This window comes from Syngnathus acus, chromosome 21 (genome assembly GCF_901709675.1).
Source record: "Syngnathus acus chromosome 21, fSynAcu1.2, whole genome shotgun sequence".
Taxonomy (NCBI): domain Eukaryota; kingdom Metazoa; phylum Chordata; class Actinopteri; order Syngnathiformes; family Syngnathidae; genus Syngnathus; species Syngnathus acus.
Genome location: NC_051105.1, coordinates 4,274,996 through 4,295,618, shown reverse-complemented (window position 1 = coordinate 4,295,618; position 20,623 = coordinate 4,274,996). Strand labels below are relative to the sequence as shown.

The following is a 20,623-nucleotide window of genomic DNA, read 5'->3' as shown; positions in this document are numbered from 1 at the left end:
TGGCCATCATCAGAATTTGTTACGAAATATTAATAATTCTTAAAACTGTCATCCCTGACTTTTAGCGGCTTATAAAGAGACTCACAATGCAGTTGTTGTGATTTTTCGATAAATGAGGGATATCTGAAATCTTGGTCAAATGCTATCTAGCGCTTAGCTTTGTCACTAAGAGCAGTGAAGCGTGCTGTGCAGACAGATAGACTTGGAACTTGGAAGTCTTGACTGAATGGCACTTGTGCTCTGCTCTGCCTGTCTCCTGAGTAATTGACCATCAAATGATGAGAATGTTTCGATGCTGGCAGATGGGTCTTACCCACATTGACACTCAAAGCCACCAGACTCTCTAATGTGAAGATGCAGGCCTTTCCACTTGTAGACATTGCTTATCCCATTTGGTGATGTACGTGTGTGTGTGTGTGTGTGTTTGCATGCTTGTCTTGTTGGGAGGGCAGCAGCAGTTGGAGATAACATGGAATTGATTGACCACCTGCTCTTTTTGGAGGCAGCAGGAAGTTCTCTCTTGAGGGGTGACAAAGCCAAATAATCTCAATGTGTTTATCTTCCATTCTCAGAACCTGAATATTTAAACAAATATAGTGTTAAATAAATATCACATTTAAGAAGTGTTAAAGTTTAGAAAACAATTCTCGGACGTAATCGGTTCCAGGATGCGGTAAAGCTCTGATTTGTTTGAATTTTAAGTAGAAACAATAGAAACTAAAATCCATACATACTAGGTATGCTGTTCCAATAAAAAGACCTTCCAAGAATTTGCTTTCAATATCAAGCGTGTAGGATTCAATCCATTAATTTAATGAAACCTTAATTTAATTTATGAGCAAGTAACATTTTAACATTCACAACTGTCCAAGTGTAGATTGAAAAGTCCCCTTTGCTTGAAAAATTGCTTTCAGTGTCAAGTATGTAGTATTTAATTAATGAATTTAATGAAACCTTAATTTAATTTATGGGCAAGTAACATTTTAACATTCACAACTGTCCAAGTGTGGAATGAAAGACTCTTCTGCACTATATAAAACTTAACTAAAGCTTCAGATTTGCTGAATACGACTCAATATAGTAATATCTTGCATGACAACCATAATTATCGGATTTTTTTTTTGCAGAAATATGGATAAACTCTTTTGAAGCCCATTTTTAATTTCCCAACCATGTATTTACATTTTATGATCCCACTACTTAGTTTCCATGGTTTTCTTGAAGACCACGGTTTAATTCACACTGATGGCATGATAAGATGAGGTTAATAAAGTGTCCTGGTCTACTAATTATCCCCCGATGCTCCATTATGTCATAATTACAATGGCACATTGATTGGTTCACATGAGCAGAAATAAACATACAGGTGTTTAAATGGTGATTGCAAATTTTGAAATAATTGTTTAAGAAGCACTTTAACAATAATTATCATCATGGTGATGTACCATAAATTTGTTTTGTTCTTCGCTTGCAACATCAGTTAACATCATTAGTTAGCAATGAGCTCATTTCGATTTTGTAGATTGCCATGTGCCAATGGGGTATTGTTTGAAATCATCATTGAGACAAGGTATATAAAGATAATGAAAGAGGAAATGAATCCCTGTGTTATCAAGTGTGACAATGGGAGGAGAAAAAAAACCAACATTAGAACATAGCTGGGTGAGGTTTTCTTTGTAACGGGACACAAAACTTGCCGGAAATGAACAAGGAGTAATAAAGTCGGAGTGTCCGTGATTATAAATGAGACTGTTTATTCGATCCAGCCACGCCATACCCAAATTTGAAGAGCAAGACAGGAAAAGGAGACAGAGTTGGCTAAGCAAAGCGGATATTATTGAGACCCCGAGGTCGGGCTGTTGTTTGCGCCTGCTTTTATTGCTGGCCAACCCAGCAGAGGTTTTACATGCACCGCAATCCTCGGGGTAATTTGGATTGTATACCATGTTCACAACCTTCTGCAATAATTTAATAAGCAAATGAAGAGCTGGACTAAAAATGCATTATTTTACCAAGACTTTCATTGACTACCTTTACATAAATGCATTTATTTGGATTGAAATCCTCATCCCAATAAGAATGCTTTATATACACACACTATTCGGAAAATTCTGATCGGATCAAGCCCATTCTGATCAAGATCTTATTCGGAATGAGAGGGGTGGTAGGCCACGTTGGTAATTTTTCTTGGGTTTTTTTCCCCATACGCTTACTTGTTCACCCAATTGGTTGAATATCAATCAAAAATTCCAATGTGTTTTCTAAAAATTGTTTTTGTTCTCTTTTTCTACAAATATTGTAAAATAACTCAAGCCATTATACTACAATAGCAACTACTAGTTAATAGTGTCAATTAAAATACAAAAAAATATTATAAATTATATAATTGCAGGCCATGTGAACGAAACAAAAGTCTTCAATTAAATACGATTTTGTTTCTGTTAAATCAAGACTGGACTGCATTTCTTCAAAGCGAGTGTCTCAATTTTTGGTTTGCGTTTTTTGAGAGGATCATGACAAGACATTTAGAGAGAGGTTTTGCTATCCCATAATAGCAACCATACTTCATACATTATTTGATCATAAATTTCACTCCTAGTCACTCACTAAGCTGTATTCAAATACCCAGCAAATTAATACCTCGCATATAGCGACAATCATAACAGAGCAGTGTTATCTTTAGAAAGGCAGCCTTTTTCGTGCTGTATATTAGATCCTATTATATTTGTTGAGGTGTATCTAATCGAGTGGGTGATTGAAACGATAGATCAGTTGAAGCTGAGCTGAGTCACTTCAAGGAAATGTGTCGCAGATTTTTGGTTCGCTATCGTCAGGTGGCTTCAGGCTACACGTGTCACACTTGTTTAGAAACGAGGCAGAAAAAGAGCATTTGTTCTTTTTGGCTATGTGAGTGAACAGACGGAGCAGGAGGAAGAAGCAATCAGTCCGTATAAGCCTGCATCTGCGGTCGAAGCCGCGGGAAATGTTCCAGGTATTACATATAAATCCTCTCGATGATTCCATTATTAACAGTAAATTAATTAGGACACATTATATGAACACAACTCCGTTATGTTGTTGGATCCCATTTTTTTGCCTCACTGAGAAGACAGCTGCCGGAAGAGTGATTTAAAGCATTCAGTGTTGAACGATTGCTAAGCAGGCGAGCGTAATCCACTCTGTTGTAGCAGCAAATATATATATTTTTTTAATTTTGAAAAAAAATTCTCCTGAGCAACTGTGATGTAATTTTCAGTCAACAGCAAAAATGCAAAATGGCCGCCTAAAATGGATTACAAAAAGGCGTATTTTGTCGGTTTAATTCATATTCCATAAGCGAAACATTAATCAGAACACTGTTTTGGCTAGTTGACCTGCAAGGAACATATAATTTAGAAAATTTCGGGAGTTGACTTCCCCTTTAAATTACCGTATTTTCCGGACTATAAGGCGCACCGGACTATAAGGCGCACCATTAATGCATCATGTCAGATTTTTAATCCAAATCAAATCATTCTCCATTTTATCTTTTTTATTTCAACTTCAGACACAAAGAATTACTTTATAATCACAAAATAATGATCCATAGTCTTTTTGATTTATGATTCATAGTCTTCAGCGGGCCACTTATGATTGATTTCATGACAGAATGCTTCGGGCCAGTTTAAATTTAGGAATCTGGTCCATATATAAGGCGCACCGGACTATAAGGCGCACTGTCAGCTTTTGAGAAAATGTTAGGTTTTTAGGTGCGCCTTATAGTCCGGAAAATACGGTAAGTGCAATGCACTACATACCTACTGCACATGTTCAACACTATTTGGTGAAGTGCAGGGATAATATAAGAAAGTTGTCCTTTGAGCTGGGTGTGCAGACATCCCACTCCTTTAATAAAGGTTGCGATTGCACATTGCTCCCCAGCGAGGACTGCCAGGTTGCCTTAGTGGGGTGATTCTCCAAAGCGGACAGAATATAACCTGAGTCAGTATTATAAGAAGCGTTTCATGCACTCAAGCGGGACCTTTCTGTTCCCTGTCAGTCCTCTTCTAGCTCCTCTTTGGCCTTCTGCACACACGCACGCACACACACACACGCACACAATCATTTCAGCCACAGGACCCATGGGTGAGAGCGTCTGGCTCCCTGGAAATGTCAAACTGTTTTGTCATGTCCAATCTCAGTCAGGCTAACCTGTGTGTGAGTCTATGTATTCTGCAACATTTGTGACATAAGTATTAAAAATTCCGCATTTAGCAAGATGATGCGCATTAAAAACTCGCGGAGTGATGCAAATTACAGCCTTGCAGATTTTTCATTCGCTAGCTCAAACATTTTACAGCCCAGACCTTTGGAAGCTTCTTTTGACAGCCATAACTTTTGAACATAAGTATTTCATCAAAACACACCATAAATTTGATTCGTACCACATTTGTTCAAATGTTTATGTAGACTTTTCCCAAATGTACAATATATTATAAATTGGCTCAACATTTTCCGCACTATAAGGCGCACTGGATTATAAGGCGCACTTTCAATGAATGGCCCATTTTAAAACTTTGTTCATATATAAGGCGCACCGGATTAGAAGGCGCATAGAATAAATAACTCAACGTTGTTCAAACGTTAATGCAATCACAATATAGTAACACTCGAAAAAGTGAAAACAATAACAATATATCAGTAACTCAACGTTGCTCAAACGTTAATATCACACAACACGCAAAATAAACACATAAAACTTACTTTAATAAGTTAGTCCTCATCCACGAATCCATATTGGTCCATATATAAGGCGCACTGTCGGCTTTTGAGAAAATTGGAGGTTTTTAAGTGCGCCTTATAGTGCGGAAAACACGGTACTCACGATTTGTCACCTGCAGATTCACCTATTCGCAGATTTAAAGAAGAAAGTCTCAGTGCGAAGTTCAGCTTCCCTTAAAATGGCCCTCCTCCCCTAAAAAAACATTGCTAAGTTTGTAATGGCTTGAAGAGCTGTTATGGCAGGCCACTCAGGGTAATTTTCCAACATGTGGCTATAAAACATATTTTTGGTGCGTTACACATTTTAAATGGTCATGCAAGAAAACATGGATGATCTATTAACAAGTGAAAACTGTCATAAACTTGGAAATGCGAGTTTATCATTTGATCAGTGTTTCTGTTGTGTACGTAGGTGGCTTGGTGGCAGTAGTCCCATTCCCTTAGTCTCCCTAAACATCTCATCTTCCTCTCATCTTTCACTTGTTTCAAGTGGTCTGTATTTTTTAAAGGGTGAACCATTTCACCCACTCTCAAGCTGTTCCCCGTTGCCACACACAAAGTCCAGCCAAGGTCGTGATCACATCTGTTAAATTGTCAGTCAGTCACACAGACAGTTTAGCCCTTTTGTAGAAACAAGTGTTGTGTTTGCGTGTGTGCGTGCGCGCCTGCGTGTGTTCCCTCCATCCCTTTTTATTTGTGTCCTGATTGTCTCCATCTTGCGTTGTTGTAGGCGTTCAATTCCACGGCGCGTCCCACGAGAAATAACGCACAGTGATTGCCCCTTTCTCCTCTTGTTTCCGTCGGTGTGAATACACACTGATGTTGTTGTCTGTGTTCACAAAAGACTCCTGATTGCTTTGAATGTTCATGCAGTCTTCCTGCTGGTTTGCCCATTTTCCTATATTGTATATGGCTGGAAATCTGGAATATGGAAATATGTGCATTCTATATTTTTGCCATTGTTTTGCATGGAAGCCCAAACTTCAATGGAAAGCGTATGGAAATAACAGTTCTCGCAATTTGCCCGTCTTTGTTTCCACAGCAACTGATGCGATCGTCTGTGTTCCACATGTTCATATTGAGTATGGTTGCAGTTGATGTGATCGTTGCTGCGAGCAATCATTACAAAGGCGAGAACCACCGCAGGCACTATGATGAGTTTTACACGGCAGAGGTAAGTTTATCGGTTTTTCAATCATATTTTCTTTTTATTTTCACGATATTGATTAATTTGGGGACTGATGTTTGAGATACAGTATTAAATAAATAATAAAGACTCCAATAAATCCAAATTTTTACATAGTGAATACAATCTAACCTCTGTGTTTGTTGAATTCTAGGTGGCCTTTACTATTCTGTTTGACCTGGAAGCTCTTCTGAAGATATGGTGTTTGGGCTTTGACGGCTATTTTAGCTCCTCCCTGCACAAGTTTGAATTGTTGCTGGTGGTGGGCACCACTCTGCATATATACCCAGATCTCTACCACTCCCAGTTCACCTATTTTCAGGTTAGACTTCATATTTAACAAGCTATCGTGTTTCAAAATATCTTAAGCCGTTTTGTGACCTCACTTAAGCCACTCTAACATTAGTCCCTAGTGTTGCACCAAATACCGAACCAAGACTATTTTTTTTTGTACCATGATAAAGAACTGAGCTTTGGAAAAAATGCAGTAAACCTCGACTCAGGATGTCGTGAATCATTGCGGAGGATACTTTGAAGATCTTGTGAATTCAACTTACCTTCCTTTGACTAATCTGGGGACTCAGATGGCCTCAGCAAACCCTGGGAATTAAATAACAAAAGTGGGTAAAAAGCTTCCAAGGGGTGGAAGAGATAATAATAATAATAAAATAATAATAGTAATTCCCTAAGGTCCTGGATGTTGTGGGGCTGTTGTGAAGCATACATATGCAGCAATGTCTCATTTTGCTGAGTTCTGTGTAAAAGACAGGATCAATGAAAGATTTTATATTATGTCTCAGATGCACCAATTTTGTTGTATCTCAGACTTCACCTTGTAAAAGCAAACATTTTCCTCCCTTTTACCATGTTGATCTTCTGTCTGAATGGTACCTACTTGGAGTGGGGATAACAGTAAACCTGTCAATTATCCACCTTATTATAGAAGAGAATCAGAGCCATGTCACACTGAACGTTTCTTAGAAGCATTGTGTGGTTGTCAGGAACCACTGTGTGCTTTTACGCAGCTAATTTCCAACCGATAGCCTTCGTGAACAGGGAAAGGACTATTGCAATTTGCGTAAACCTTTGACCTTGCTCTTGGTGTACCGACAATGAAAAGGTGGTGGACAATTGGAAGCGGGGGCGGAATGAAGCTCTCCTTGATGGGTCTTTAATGAACCCTGACTATACAAGCTGCCTCTCTGGTTCACTTTCAACAGCTGCCGTCCGCACTTACTTTTCATGCATGTACTCATGCAATGGTTATTCGAGCTTTTGCGATTAAAAATAATTGCATTACCTTGATTTCTATTCAGCTTCTACTGCAATCATACCTAGCATTAGCACACGGCTAAATACTATATTATATGGTATTTTTAGTCTAAATTTTCTCCATTTAAATTAAGTGGCGTGTCATTCACCGTACCAAATGCCCTTTCAGTCTGAATAACATGTCACAAGCTTCTCTAGCCTCACTTATCAGCTTTGACCCAACAGAAAGATTTTTAATCAGGCATTGGGGCCCTCTAGTCTGTGTGTGCTCAGAATCGCAATGACTTCACTACTGTCGTGAGTCAACAGCTCAGTCAATCTGATTCATTCAGAAAGGCAAAGCTCTGGATGACTCTCGGACCTTTCAAGTAAAGTGGAGTGAGGGGGTGTGCTCATTTACAGCCAATATCGGTTTAAAATGAATCGGATGCCTGTCAGTGTTACAATACATCTTGCAATTATATTTCATGCGAATCATTTCAATGTCTTACAAGAGGCCAAGAACAGTCTGGCAGTAATACAAGGACACAATTGTCTGTGTTCATTCATATATTGTGATTAATAGCAGGAAAAATGTTTATCCGCCATATTACAGTAATCCCATTCAAAAGCCATAGTACATTTTGGAAAAAAGCTCCATAATTAAATCCAAACTCATCAATAGTCAGTGAAGGCCCTTCTTAGTTTGTTGTCCAAACACTGAATCTGTTTCCTATAGTGGCCCAGGGTGTGTCATCCACTCAAGACAACAATAATAACATGGCAGATAATAGTTAAATGCTGAAGCCACTGAATGAATAACAGCCATTATTATAGACTAGGTTTTCACGGGGTCAATAGTGGGATGATGGCACACTGCAGTCATGACCATATTTGGGACTGGTCGCTAAGATGCTGAACAAGAAGTAGTCTGATGCTTTTTCCACCTTGTTTGGCCATGAAATAATTACAACAAAGCCCTGCTTATCTTAAAATGAGCAAATTGACGATTGTTTTAATAATCGATTAATCTATCATATATTTTGTCGATGAATCTGATAAAAAAAAAAAAAAATTTGTATCCCTGTATTATACAAAATGGGACATTATTTAAAATCAACAGTGCAGAAATTGCAAAAAACAATGGTAGGCTAAAATGTTGAACACAAAGATATCAAGTCTGCTTTTATGGAAAATTACAGGAAGGGGATATTTTTTACGACTGAGAAGCTTCTAGAATCGAAAATTTCAAACTCAAAAAGTATCCAAGTGTTCATTTTGTTTTAAATTGCAGTTTCACTCGACGTAAATTGTAATAGAAGTTACAATAATGTTTAGTACTAGAAAAACTATATATGGAAAGACACTAATCCATTGTTTTTGGGGTACTGAGTTTACATTAAAGATATGTTATTCTTTTCCTCCGAAGGTCCTTCGAGTGGTACGTTTGATAAAGATCTCCCCAGCATTGGAAGACTTTGTCTACAAGATATTTGGACCAGGCAAGAAATTAGGCAGCCTTGTGGTGTTCACAGCCAGCCTCCTCATCGTCATGTCGGCCATCAGTCTGCAGATGTTCTGCTTTGTGGAAGAGCTGGACCGCTTCACAACCTTCCCCAGGGTAAAGAACCACCTCACGCTAGCCTCTGAAATGTATCAGAATTGTGATTCTTTTTTGTAAAATTAAAAAAATAATTCTGAATTTTTGAATACTTTCCAAGTTTTTTTTCTACTAATAGCATATTTTTTCCATAATACTTTGACTTCTTTTTTCTAATTATGATGCTATTTTTGTGGTTAAAGGTTGTTATTGGGATTTTATTTTTTTTAATTCTCATCAACCGGATTTCACTTCACACAACCGTTTGCGTATAAACAAGCCACTCAAATATTGTCTGTTCTGTATGGCTTGTGCTTCACACCCACTCGTTTGTCAGGTTAGTCTCTCTCTTGTGGTGGCAGACCTGTAGGTTGTATCATTATTTGCAATGATTGGATGGTGGGAGTAAGAATGCGAGTAGGTGGGAGTTGAGGATGCGCTTTGTCGGTGAAGAAGAAAGTGCAGGCGTGCATCAGTGTCCTAGCTTACCCTGACCTCTACGTGCAGCGGATGATTATGTTTCTAAATCTCACAATGGCAGGGTGGAAAAGGTAGTTAGCGAGAAGTATTATGTGCATTTCGTCTTCACCTGTTGCCCTTGGGCCTCTTCACACGCTCACCTTCTATATTATTTTCCTTCCCTGTAGGCCTTCATGTCTATGTTCCAAATCTTGACACAAGAGGGATGGGTTGATGTCATGGACCAGACCCTGGTCGCAGTAGGTCACATGTGGGCTCCAGTCGTGGCCATTTACTTCATCCTCTACCATCTCTTTGCTACCTTGGTAAGGCTCTTAATCTGCTGCTGTAATTCAAAGTAGATGAGAGGTGTCAAAATTGTTCGATTTAATCGACCATCAAATTAATCAACTAGTTTTGAGCCATTGTTTGAGCTATTGTTTTTAAAATTGTGTAAATGTTCACATTTAAGCGTCACAAAAGCAAAAATTCACTCATTTGTGTCTGTTCATTTTGAAATCCAACATTTTCAAGTGGGAGAGTGTTCTGAACTATAAATAAAATAGTCTGATAAAGCAGACTTCACTTAGAGAAAATTAACAATTGAAAACAAGGGTGACATTTGATTTGAATGAGCATTATTTGTAAGCAGTAAAAGCAAGAAAATGGCGAGCAAGCTACATGAATTGTTTTCTTATCTTAGGGCATTTAATTAGTTACCGCCTCATCACCCCGTTATGCTTCCTCGAGTTTTACAGCCAATCAGCTGCGGACGTGAGAAGTGCTGACATTCTAATGTTTGTCCTTCTAAAATTGGGTGTCCTGATGACTCACACCTCCTCATCCCAGACAGACAGGATGTCTTTGACGATGGAACGGGCAGCAAATTAAATTAATTATTCTGAAGGACCCCAGGGAAAATGACCCGAAATGGCCACTTCAAACCAAAATGACAGCTTGCTTGCGTTTCTGACATTCCTTCTGGAGTGTTTTTTTGCAAGATGGCTTGATCAATCGTATAGGCCAGGGGTGTCAAACTCATTTTTTTCGCGGGCCACATTGTAGTCATAGCTTCTTTCGGAGGGCCATTATGACTGTCAACCCAAATAAATGTATGAGCACCTCATATTATAGACAGTAAAAGCTACAAAACAAAACAATAACTCGTTTTCAAATCAGAAGAATAAAAACTGGTCAAATATAAAAAAAAATATATATTATTAAAAGTGAAGACAATTTGCAATTCTAGTAATGACACACGAATTTGATGCACAATTTGTCTTTGCGGGCCACATAAAATGATGTGGCGGGCCGTATCTGGCCCCCGGGCCTTGAGTTTAATACCTGTGGTATAGGCTCAGGCCTGAATTATGCAATCTCAATGCGCTTTTGGAAAAAAAAAATCTAATTCCACGTATGTAATAAAATCATGTGTTAATCTCCTCTTTCTAGATTCTGCTCAGTCTTTTTGTGGCAGTGATATTGGACAATCTTGAGTTGGATGAAGACTTAAAAAAGCTCAAACAGGTAAGAAGTTTTGATCACAATTTTACTTCATGACACCAACGTAACTTATAGTATTTTCTTTCCTCGGATCTCTCTGCTATTTCCCAATCACTGCAATATTTTATTAAAGTACTTTACTGGAGCCAGCTTGGGAAGCGTGACAGGACTGAATAATGTATTCACAAGTGGGCAGGGCCTCTCTCACCCTTTCCTCGCCCCCAGAGGATTGAGGAACTGGGCAGAGCTAATTAGCAGTCATACACGCACACACATGCGCAGAAACAACAGGTCGACTTCAATAGATGTTTCAAGGTTCATGTGTAAATCATTGTCATCCAGCCGATTAACTAGAACATTACAGCGGATATTGAGTACTAATAAAAAAATGTCAGTTAATTGAGTCAAGATGATGACACACAATTATTTGTACAGTTTTGTAATAATAATAATAATAATAATCATATAATATTCAGTTCAGTCTCCGTATAATGTTTAATTTTTATTACTGTGCAGGAAAATCACTTACATCATGTGCTAAGAAGCAAGAGTTTAATTTATCGTAAATAATTTTAACGCTTTGATAGGTGTTGCTGTTCTGGTTAGCAATTCAAATGCTCAGCAACTAATGATTTAATATCGGTTTGTCACAGTTGACTTACAAGGGCCTTTTCACGGGTTTAAAGTTAATAAAATGCACTTAGCAAAATTACGGAAATTAAGGCCATTATAGGTTATTAAGTAGAACGTTGCTTTTTTTTTTTTTTTTTTTTTTTTACTATATTTCACTATGCTATGATGTCCATGATGAAAATGTCAATTTTTCGAAACTGTCTACAAAGAAACTAATTCAACAAATACTTTAATAAATTACTTAGTTAATGCAAATAAAATATTTTGTTCCTATTTGATTTAAATGCAAGTGCGCTTTGTTATCTGGTCAAGATAATTGAAAAATGATGGCCGCATTGGCTGATATATGTTTAGTACTTATAGTAAATCTGGTCCTAACGTATCATATCCTACATTAAACTCCCTATATTTTGGGAACAATAGTTGAAAAGCAAGTCAAACATGTCAGCTCCACTTGGATGCCATTGCATTATGCTCCAACCTGTGAAAGACGTGAAACATACAGTGCGGGAGTGTGTGTACGTGTTTATCAGTGTGTAAGTGTGGCACATTGAAATGGAAATTCAAATGTGCAGTCGAGCTTGAAGCAATCAAGCTTACCTGCACAATTACTATGCATGCTGCCAGTGAGCCATGATCAATTTTATTTTTATTATCAAGGTTGAAGTTTTGTCAAGTATTTTATTATCAAGTCATTTTTATATATTATTTGCTAAGGCAAAACAGCAAAATGTTATTATTTGTAGTTTCATTATACAGCGGCAAAATGTAATATAAAAAAATATTCATTATATACAACATCAGTGTGCACAAGCTTCCTCTCATACGTGCCAACTTTTGTGTATGTTCACATCATATGAAGTTTGGCTGATGCAACTTGTGATTTTCTTTTTATTTCTATTTGTAAGTGTAATAGGTCAGCAGCATGCTGCGAGTACTTTCCCGCACCATCGGTAGAAGGGGGTATCTTTGTGAGTCATGCCTTATTAAAAATGCACACCTCAGAGGGCCAAAAAGCCTGTTTGGCTGCAGGTATTTGCACAATCTCCTTATGACTCAAGAGCTGAATATGGAGCGAAGGTTGACTTCATAAAAGCACCATCAGACAGACTGCAAGACGTCATAGGCATGTTGTAAAGGGCACTTAAACAGAAATTGCTTTTATTGCAATCTAATCAAGTCAGCCCTTGCCTTGTAAAGTGGCACTATGTTGAACTCTATGGCAACTCTATGTTGAATCATACCTGTGATATCTATGCTCACCATTAGGTGAGCCTTAAGACTGCATTACTTCTAGATGAGCGGCATATATAGAACAGAAAATATAAAAAACCCACAGAGACGAATCAAAAGTGACTTGCCATCATGACATTCCTAATTCTGTGAATTGTTTAGGAGCAATACACAACGCCAAGTGTCGATGGGGCTTCGGGCTCCTGGGTGGTCTCACATTCTGTGCCACTTTTAATATGACATGTTGAAGGTAAAATGGTCATGCTTGAGTGCTGCCTTCATCACTCTCACGCGTACGCACAGAGTGATCCATTATCATTTGGGAGGTGGGAGGAAGCTGTCTCGAACAAACATCATTTTAAACCACATTGCTGTGTGAGATGAAAAAAAGCACACACATAAACACACACACGCGCGCACACACACGTACACACACTCATCAGTGTTGATTAGGATAATGCATTTAGCGTGTGAAATTAGGTTTGCTCCAAAGGTTTAATAAAAGGAAGACAGCCGAGTGGTAGAAAGACAGCAGAGGAAACCAGAAGCGACGCGCCGCCACTGCACACCCACACACTCGTCAACGTCTTCACAGAAGATGTGTGACTTGTATAAAATGCTGCACAATTTAATGTAGTTCTGCGTGGTGTACTATAAGGAGGCTTTTATACGCTGCTGTGACATCTTTTTTTTTCTCCCCCTTCATATTGAAGACCGTGGTAATTCGCTGTGTCTGGTATTAGAAAGAATTATGTTGGAACGTTCTTGCTGTGCCTTCATCTGTGTTTGTTGAGCTTCAGTGATGGGGGAGACTAATGGCCCACCATGCGTCTAACAAATCATCGCAGCCCACATGTCCATGGGGCTAGAGGAAGGTGCAAGGGATGTTTACCCTTTGCAAGTAAATATCCAAATTAAGGGGGGGAATAGGTGCTTACCCCTCAGGGTCCAGTGGTGATGATTATTATGTGGGGGTGCTTGTAAGAAAATGTGTAGCAATCACCCACATCCTCAGGCTAGGTAGATGAGTCATGAGATGCAGTGGAGAAATTGCAAAAAAAAAAAAAAAAAGGCTCCGAAAGATACAAATCAGAAGGTTGTGTGCTTCAACAATAACAAAGGCAAACTCTGTAATAGTGACCTAAGAGTGTGACTAACCATAACAACAAAGTACATCGCCAATGGGGCATTTATTTAATTAATGTAAAAAAACATTTTTAGCAAAAAGTAAAATAATACATGCTGTTTTTGAAATGAGAAAATATTTGACAAGGTGATTCAATATATATAATAATAATATGTACTTTGTCAAACATCCATGATGGTTAAAATTTAAAAACAGCAATGTAATAATGGTCATTACTCTTGAAAAAAATACTCTTGAACGTTTAATTTTGAAGACAAGGCCTTTTGCGACATTGGTCAAACCGATTTAGGTAAAACTCATCGCATAATATACTCTTCATTACATCTTCATATTTTTCACTATCCTACAATGTGGTTAACTTAAGGTCTGCTTTAACTGTATATATTGACCAAAGTTCTGTCTGACTTTAAAGACATTTTCTTCGGACTGGATTCACAGTCAGAATTGCACAATTTTAGGTGTGTTGGACTTTAGATGTTTCAGTGTCATGAAACTAACAGATCAAATCATCCTTGGATTCTTTAGAATACTTTTTTTTAAACAGCTGAATGTGTGCTTGAGTTCTCAGAAAAGACCTGCCTGAAATTTCATGAGAAAAATTTAATTTGAAATTCCTCAACCCTGTTCCAAACTAATATTAAGAGTTCATTCATTTTGAAAGGGTGGTGAAGAGCCATGCTGAATAATCTCATTTTTACTTTTTCTTTTCTGTTTTCATGCAATCTAATACATTTCAGTGACCACTGAAAACACAAATGTCTTGGTGACTCACATCTGAGTAAGACCCCGTGACCAACTCTTGCTTCTGGTTCCCTGTGCGTCAGAACCACAATTGACTCAACCATTGTGTGATAGTATTTTCTACGGCTCATAACACATGAGCACTGCATACATGATAAGATCTGGCAATACTGCCATCTAGTGAGAAGCCTCCTCATTGTCGTAGATAACATGCTTGTGGAAAAAATGACGGGATAAGCTAAATAAATGTGACTCTGTGGGCATTAGTTGTGGTATGATGGATGATCACCACATAGATACATTTATATCGCTGTGTCATCTAACTCCTTCGTGATGAAAAAAAAAAGTCTCCTGGGAGTTTCTCGGATTCTCAAGATCCAGTACTATCTGGTGCAGTGGTAATCTTTTTATTGCGCAAAACCTTCCCACCTTCATCCCCACTGAGTCCGACAGTCTTGCTGCATAAAATACCATGGTGGCAACAGCATGCGACCGTCAGGCTAGATTTCAAATTTGTCCGCCGGGTTGCGAGAAATCAAGTCTGGAGATGGAGCTCGAGATAAACTGATCAGGCAGGGGAAATGGAGGGAATAAATTAGGTTTAGAATGACTATTGTTTACAGCTGTGACAGAAACATGCAGTAATGGCTTAAAATAATTCAGGCTGTTCTAAAACCTCTCATCTTTGATTTTTCTCTATTTCTGCAAACAAAATAAACACTTGATGAAGTCCAGTGATGGGCATTCTGTCCCTGGGATGAGTATTTTATGAATAAGGACGGAGGGACAATGACGGAAGGCTGTCCAGGTCGAGAACGGAGGACAAACCGGCAAAATAGGAGAAAGCGCCCATCTCTGATGAAGTAAACCTGATCAAATGTAGCATGGAAGTGATTTTGTTGCCACCGGATTGTTTAATAATTAACATAAAGCCTGTCCTCCATTTGTGGGACTTAATGGAGCGAAGGCTTATTTAAGGATTTAGCGACAGAGAAGAAAGCTTAAGTAGCCAGAGAGTGGAGCGCAGAAGAAAAGAGCATTTCCCCCTCAGAGGATTCCAGATACAATGTGCTCTTATCTCTTGAATGTCACCTTCAGTTATCAATTGGGAAGCCACCGCAGGCATCTGAGATGCTCTACCACTATGGCAGTCATTACCACCAGCTTACAGAGATTATTTTTTATATTACAAAAAGGCCATATCTTATTCGTACTATGGCCATGTATCTTAACAAAATGATTGTGTTGTAAAATGTCGATTTAGGTGATAGGCATAGTAAATTCATTCATTTTTAAGAATTTGGTCAATCGTATTCTTTATTGATTGCTTGTGTTCTGATGCAATTTGAGCATTACTTCACTTCTCCTGCTCTCCCATGTCATGATCTATTGCTAGCATATGTTTAATTATTGTTTCATGCCTGTCAAGAAGGGTTAATGACTATGCAACGGCACCAAGAGAGACAAACTGCCCCATCACCTGCTCAACTCCTGTGAGCCGTATGTCACGTGATGCGGGGAGGCACGGACATATTGATCTAGCTATACAATGGATTTATAATGAAATTCATTGCCAACAATTTTAGTTTGGGATTTTTAATGATAGAATCGATCGGTTGTTGAAGCCCTAATTGATAGTCCATGTAGCTAAATGTCCATCATAATCTCAGTTAGCAACTTTAGGAAATGTTGGCTAGTGTATAGCGTTGGCATAGCGGCGTCAGCAGAATAAAAAAAAATTTAAAAAAGCATCAGCACCGGATTATAAGGCGCACCTTCAATGAATGGCCCATTTTAAAACTTTGTCCATATATAAGATATATACATTTGGCCCGCGGGCCGGACTTTGGACACGCCTGCTGTAGTGGCTCAATATTGGTCCATATATAAGGCGCACCTGATTATAAGGCGCACTGTCGGCTTTTGAGAAAATTGGAGGTTTTTAGGTGCGCCTTATAGTGCGGAAAATACGGTATTTATCACCGATGGCTTTGAAATAAGTGGACACAGGGGACTTTAAAAAAAAAAAAAAAAAAAAGGTGGGGAGAGAATATTTATTATTGACCGCAGTGCTACACAATGATAATGCACTGATAGAAATATCAGATGGCGTGTATTCACTTTGGTAACATTGTTCTTCAGCAAACATGCTAACAACAATGAGCCAAGGCAGCTAATGGTAAAGACAGACTTAAAACGCTACAGGCTTGGTGTGCTTTTATTGAGGATAATAATAGTACAATGTTGTTTTGGATCTTCAAAGTAGCTATTGGAGGTTTATGGGCTGCGTGGCTCTATAGCAGCTCCATAGCACGCCTCATTAGCCAACTAATGAGAGAAGGAGAGGATGACCCTGTTCACTCAGCTCGCCTTTCCCCCCAGGTACCACAGTTGGATGGGCCCAGAAGAATGGGAGACCCAACCCAAATGTCTCCAGGGCAAATAGGTTATTCTCTATGACATGAAATACATATTAATGTTAGCCTTGATCATGGATAGACGTGTCAGGGTAAATGCCGATTTATGCACAGAACTACTAAATGGTAAATGGGCTGTCACTTGTATAGCGCTTTTCTACATTTGGTACTCAAAGCGCTTCACACTGCTTCCTCATTCACCTACTGATGACACACCATCAGGAGCAACCAGGGGTTCAGTGTCTTGCTCAAGGACACTTTGACATGGTCTCGGCCTAAAATCTTTGCCCTAAAAGGAGGAGGAATCAGTGGAGGGTTCACCTGAGGGACTGCACAAGGCAAAACACATCAGTCTTGTCTTCATTGTTTCACAATATCTCATCCATTCATCGTCACAAGAATTACACACACATCACATCCAAACAGCAGCTTAGGGACGCTATTCTGACATCCTGCAAAAAATTCATATATAAAATACCGTATTTTCCGGACTATAAGGCGCACCTAAAAACCTAAAATTTTCTCAAAAGCCGACAGTGCGCCTTATAGTCCGGTGTGCCTTATATATGGAGCAAATTCCTAAATTTAAACTGGCCCGAAGCATTGTGTCATGAAATCAATCATAAGTGGCCCGCTGAAGACTATGAATCATGAATCAAAAAGACTATGGATCATTATTTTGTGATTATAACGTAATTTGTTGCGTCTGAAGTTGAAATAAAAAAGATAAAATGGAGAATGATTTGATTTGGATTAAAAATCTGTCAAATGATGCATTAATGGTGCGCCTTATAGTCCGGTGCGCCTTATATAAGGACAAAGTTTTAAAATGGGCCATTCATTGAAGGTGCGCCTTATAGTCCGGTGCGGCTTATAGTCCGGAAAATACGGTATATAAAATGTCTCAAAACACTTGCTAGTCTGATGACTTAAAAGCATAAAAATCTGAGAGAAACAGTAATCGCATAACAATTTTAAAAATGGTGCACACAGCTAGTATTTCGAATTCTTTAACATGGTGTGCTGAAGTAGTACATTTTCCCCTTTGCCCTTTATTTATGAGTGCTTTATTGATCATATATTGACCGCACCAAGGGTCCAGTCTGCTAGTACATACTGTTAATAGTGATCAATGGTGGCTTAATGGTGGTAGCACACTAGTTGAGCAACTTCGCTCCGCATCAATAAATACACAGCTAACAAAGGAAACTATTCGACAAAAGCTGACAAACAGTTTTCTTTGGACTCTAGGCGTTACTTGCTGTAAAGTAAAATAACACCTCTTAGAGAATTTAAATGGTCTTTCGTGTTCCTATGGTGAGATTTAAATCTAGCACACCATTTCCCTATTTTATTTCCTTCTCAGTCGGACGCCCACAGTGGAGATAAACACAAGTACACAAATAATTGGCTCGTGTCACACTTGTCTATTTCAATCTCTGTTACAAGCTTTTGTAAACTGAGGCAAGCTTTTGTAAACTCAGGAAGCAATGAGCAAAAACTAGAGGGAAAGAAGTTCCAAGTGTGCACATGTAGCAAGAAAAGGGTGATTGCATAAAAAAATTGGGCTTGCACGGGAAGCTGCTTTGTGTCAGCCCAATTGATTAGGACCTTAGGGAACACTAGGGTCCATATTAATTCTTCCTTGTTGTCCCCTGTACGTGTGCATCGCTCTCGTGTACGCTGCTGCCAATTGTGCAAGCATCATTTTGGATGAATCAGCACTTTCTGTGTTTCTACCCAAGATTTGGAGCACCACAGAGAACTTTAGCACACCTTTATTTTCAATCGCATAAAGTTGGAATTAACGTTTGTGCTTTAAGTGAACCTTGGAGGGGCGTAATCTTCAATTATTCGATTAATTGCCCATTAAGAATTGTGTCACGTTAGTGCAATTCATTGCAGACTTTGCACAAGCAGGGGCACCGTTGATTCAGTCTTAACCATCCACCCCCCTAGCCACCCGTCCATTTGTCCATCCATCCATCCATCCATCCATCCATCCATCCATCCATCCATCCATCCATCCATCCATCCATCCATCCATCCATCCATCCATCCATCCATCCATCCATCCATCCATCCATCCATATATGTACATATATGTATATATAAAATATAAAATACTATTAAATATGTTTACCGTATTTTCCGGACTATAAGCCGCACCGGACTATAAGGCGCACCTTCAATGAATGGCCCATTTTAAAACTTTGTCCTTATATAAGGCGCACTGGACTATAAGGCGCACTATTAATGCATCATGTCAGATTTTTAATCCAAATCAAATCATTCTCCATTTTGTCTTTTTTATTTCAACTTCAGACACAACAAATTGCTTTATAATCACAAAATAATGATCCATAGTCTTTTTGATTCATAGTCTTCAGCGGGCCACTTATGATTGATTTCATGACACAATGCTTCGGGCCAGTTTAAATTTAGGAATTTGCTCCATATATAAGGCACACCGGACTATAAGGCGCACTGTCGGCTTTTGAGAAAATTTGAGGTTTTTAGGTGCGCCTTATAGTCCGGAAAATACAGTACTTTTGTTCTGCAATTTCCTTCTGCCAGTTGCCTTTGTCGATCTCCAGACCATTGAGATAAAGCTATATGTAAATATGACAGCAAATGAAATGCCAAGAATTTAACGACACTGTTGTCACGCTCCACAGTCAGATATAATATAAATGGACTGCTTTCAGGCATCAGGCGAACGGACTGCAAAACATTAACCAAGCTCAGCTAATTTGCCACACAGCAAGTGGCCTGCTCTGAATGATAAGGTGCCGTTCGGCATTGCTTTAAATGCAGTACGCTGGCTGTCCTAATCGGCAATGCATCAAAGGTTATCTGCAGGCACCCACACAGAGGCTACCTGCCAGGGATTTTCAATCAGCCCCCCCACCCATATGTAATTAAATGAAAATAATTGCTTTCATTTCCCTTTTGCCATTTTATTTTGTCAACCCTTTGCCTAAATGCACATTGTTCTGTTGCTGCCTCCTTTTCACCCACTTCATTTTCTCCTCCGACCACTCCAAAGTAATCTTTGTTTTCTTTCTTTTGTTGGCTTCTTCCATTGTGTTCTCAAAGTAAGTCAGATCGGAAGCTAAAAGTGTGCCTTTATGTGTGTACTGTGTTCAAGGTAAGCGTGTTGCTGCCATCATCAGGCAGAAACTTACAGCCGCACACCACTTTCCCTTGTTGGTTTTTTTTCCCCCATCCGTAGAACGGTCAAAATGAAAGCCTCAAAATCCTCAAGTTTCCCAAAACCCATGTGCTGTTTTTGTTCCTTTTTTGTCTGTCCTCTTATCTTTAGCTGTTAATTTTCACCATGCTATGGACATGAAAAAATGACACCACCATAACAAAAAAAAAGGGAATTATGCCCAATTCAATTCTGTTTAATACAGGTACATCTGTCAGCAATAACATCACATGAAGCATGTCGGTAGCTGTTATGATAACTGTGCACACCCTAAATCCAAATGGTTGCACAAAAACATCTTTGCACACGAACAGAAAATGATGCTTTGGGGTTATTTTTCTTTGGCTTCTTCGTTAGTCTTCAGTTCCAAAAAACAGCCCAAAACCTATCCCAACCATGCTTTTCCATCAACAAAATAATTTCAGCTTTATTTTTCTTTCATGTTTTTATTTCACAAAAGTAATTTGCAAAAAATTCC

At 38.8% G+C, this 20,623-nt stretch overlaps 1 protein-coding gene across 5 annotated transcripts in view; it reads left to right on the top strand.

Moving 5' to 3' along the window:
* Window positions 1–20,623, top strand: part of nalcn (sodium leak channel, non-selective) — a 47,656-nt gene that overhangs the window by 11,802 nt on the left and 15,231 nt on the right. For all 5 annotated transcript variants that reach the window (XM_037239648.1, XM_037239647.1, XM_037239643.1 and 2 more), the window contains 5 exons: window positions 5,804–5,935; window positions 6,102–6,269; window positions 8,628–8,819; window positions 9,446–9,583; window positions 10,710–10,784. In XM_037239648.1, the coding sequence (XP_037095543.1) occupies window positions 5,804–5,935; window positions 6,102–6,269; window positions 8,628–8,819; window positions 9,446–9,583; window positions 10,710–10,784 (705 nt within the window). The remainder of the gene's footprint in view (window positions 1–5,803; window positions 5,936–6,101; window positions 6,270–8,627; window positions 8,820–9,445; window positions 9,584–10,709; window positions 10,785–20,623) is intronic.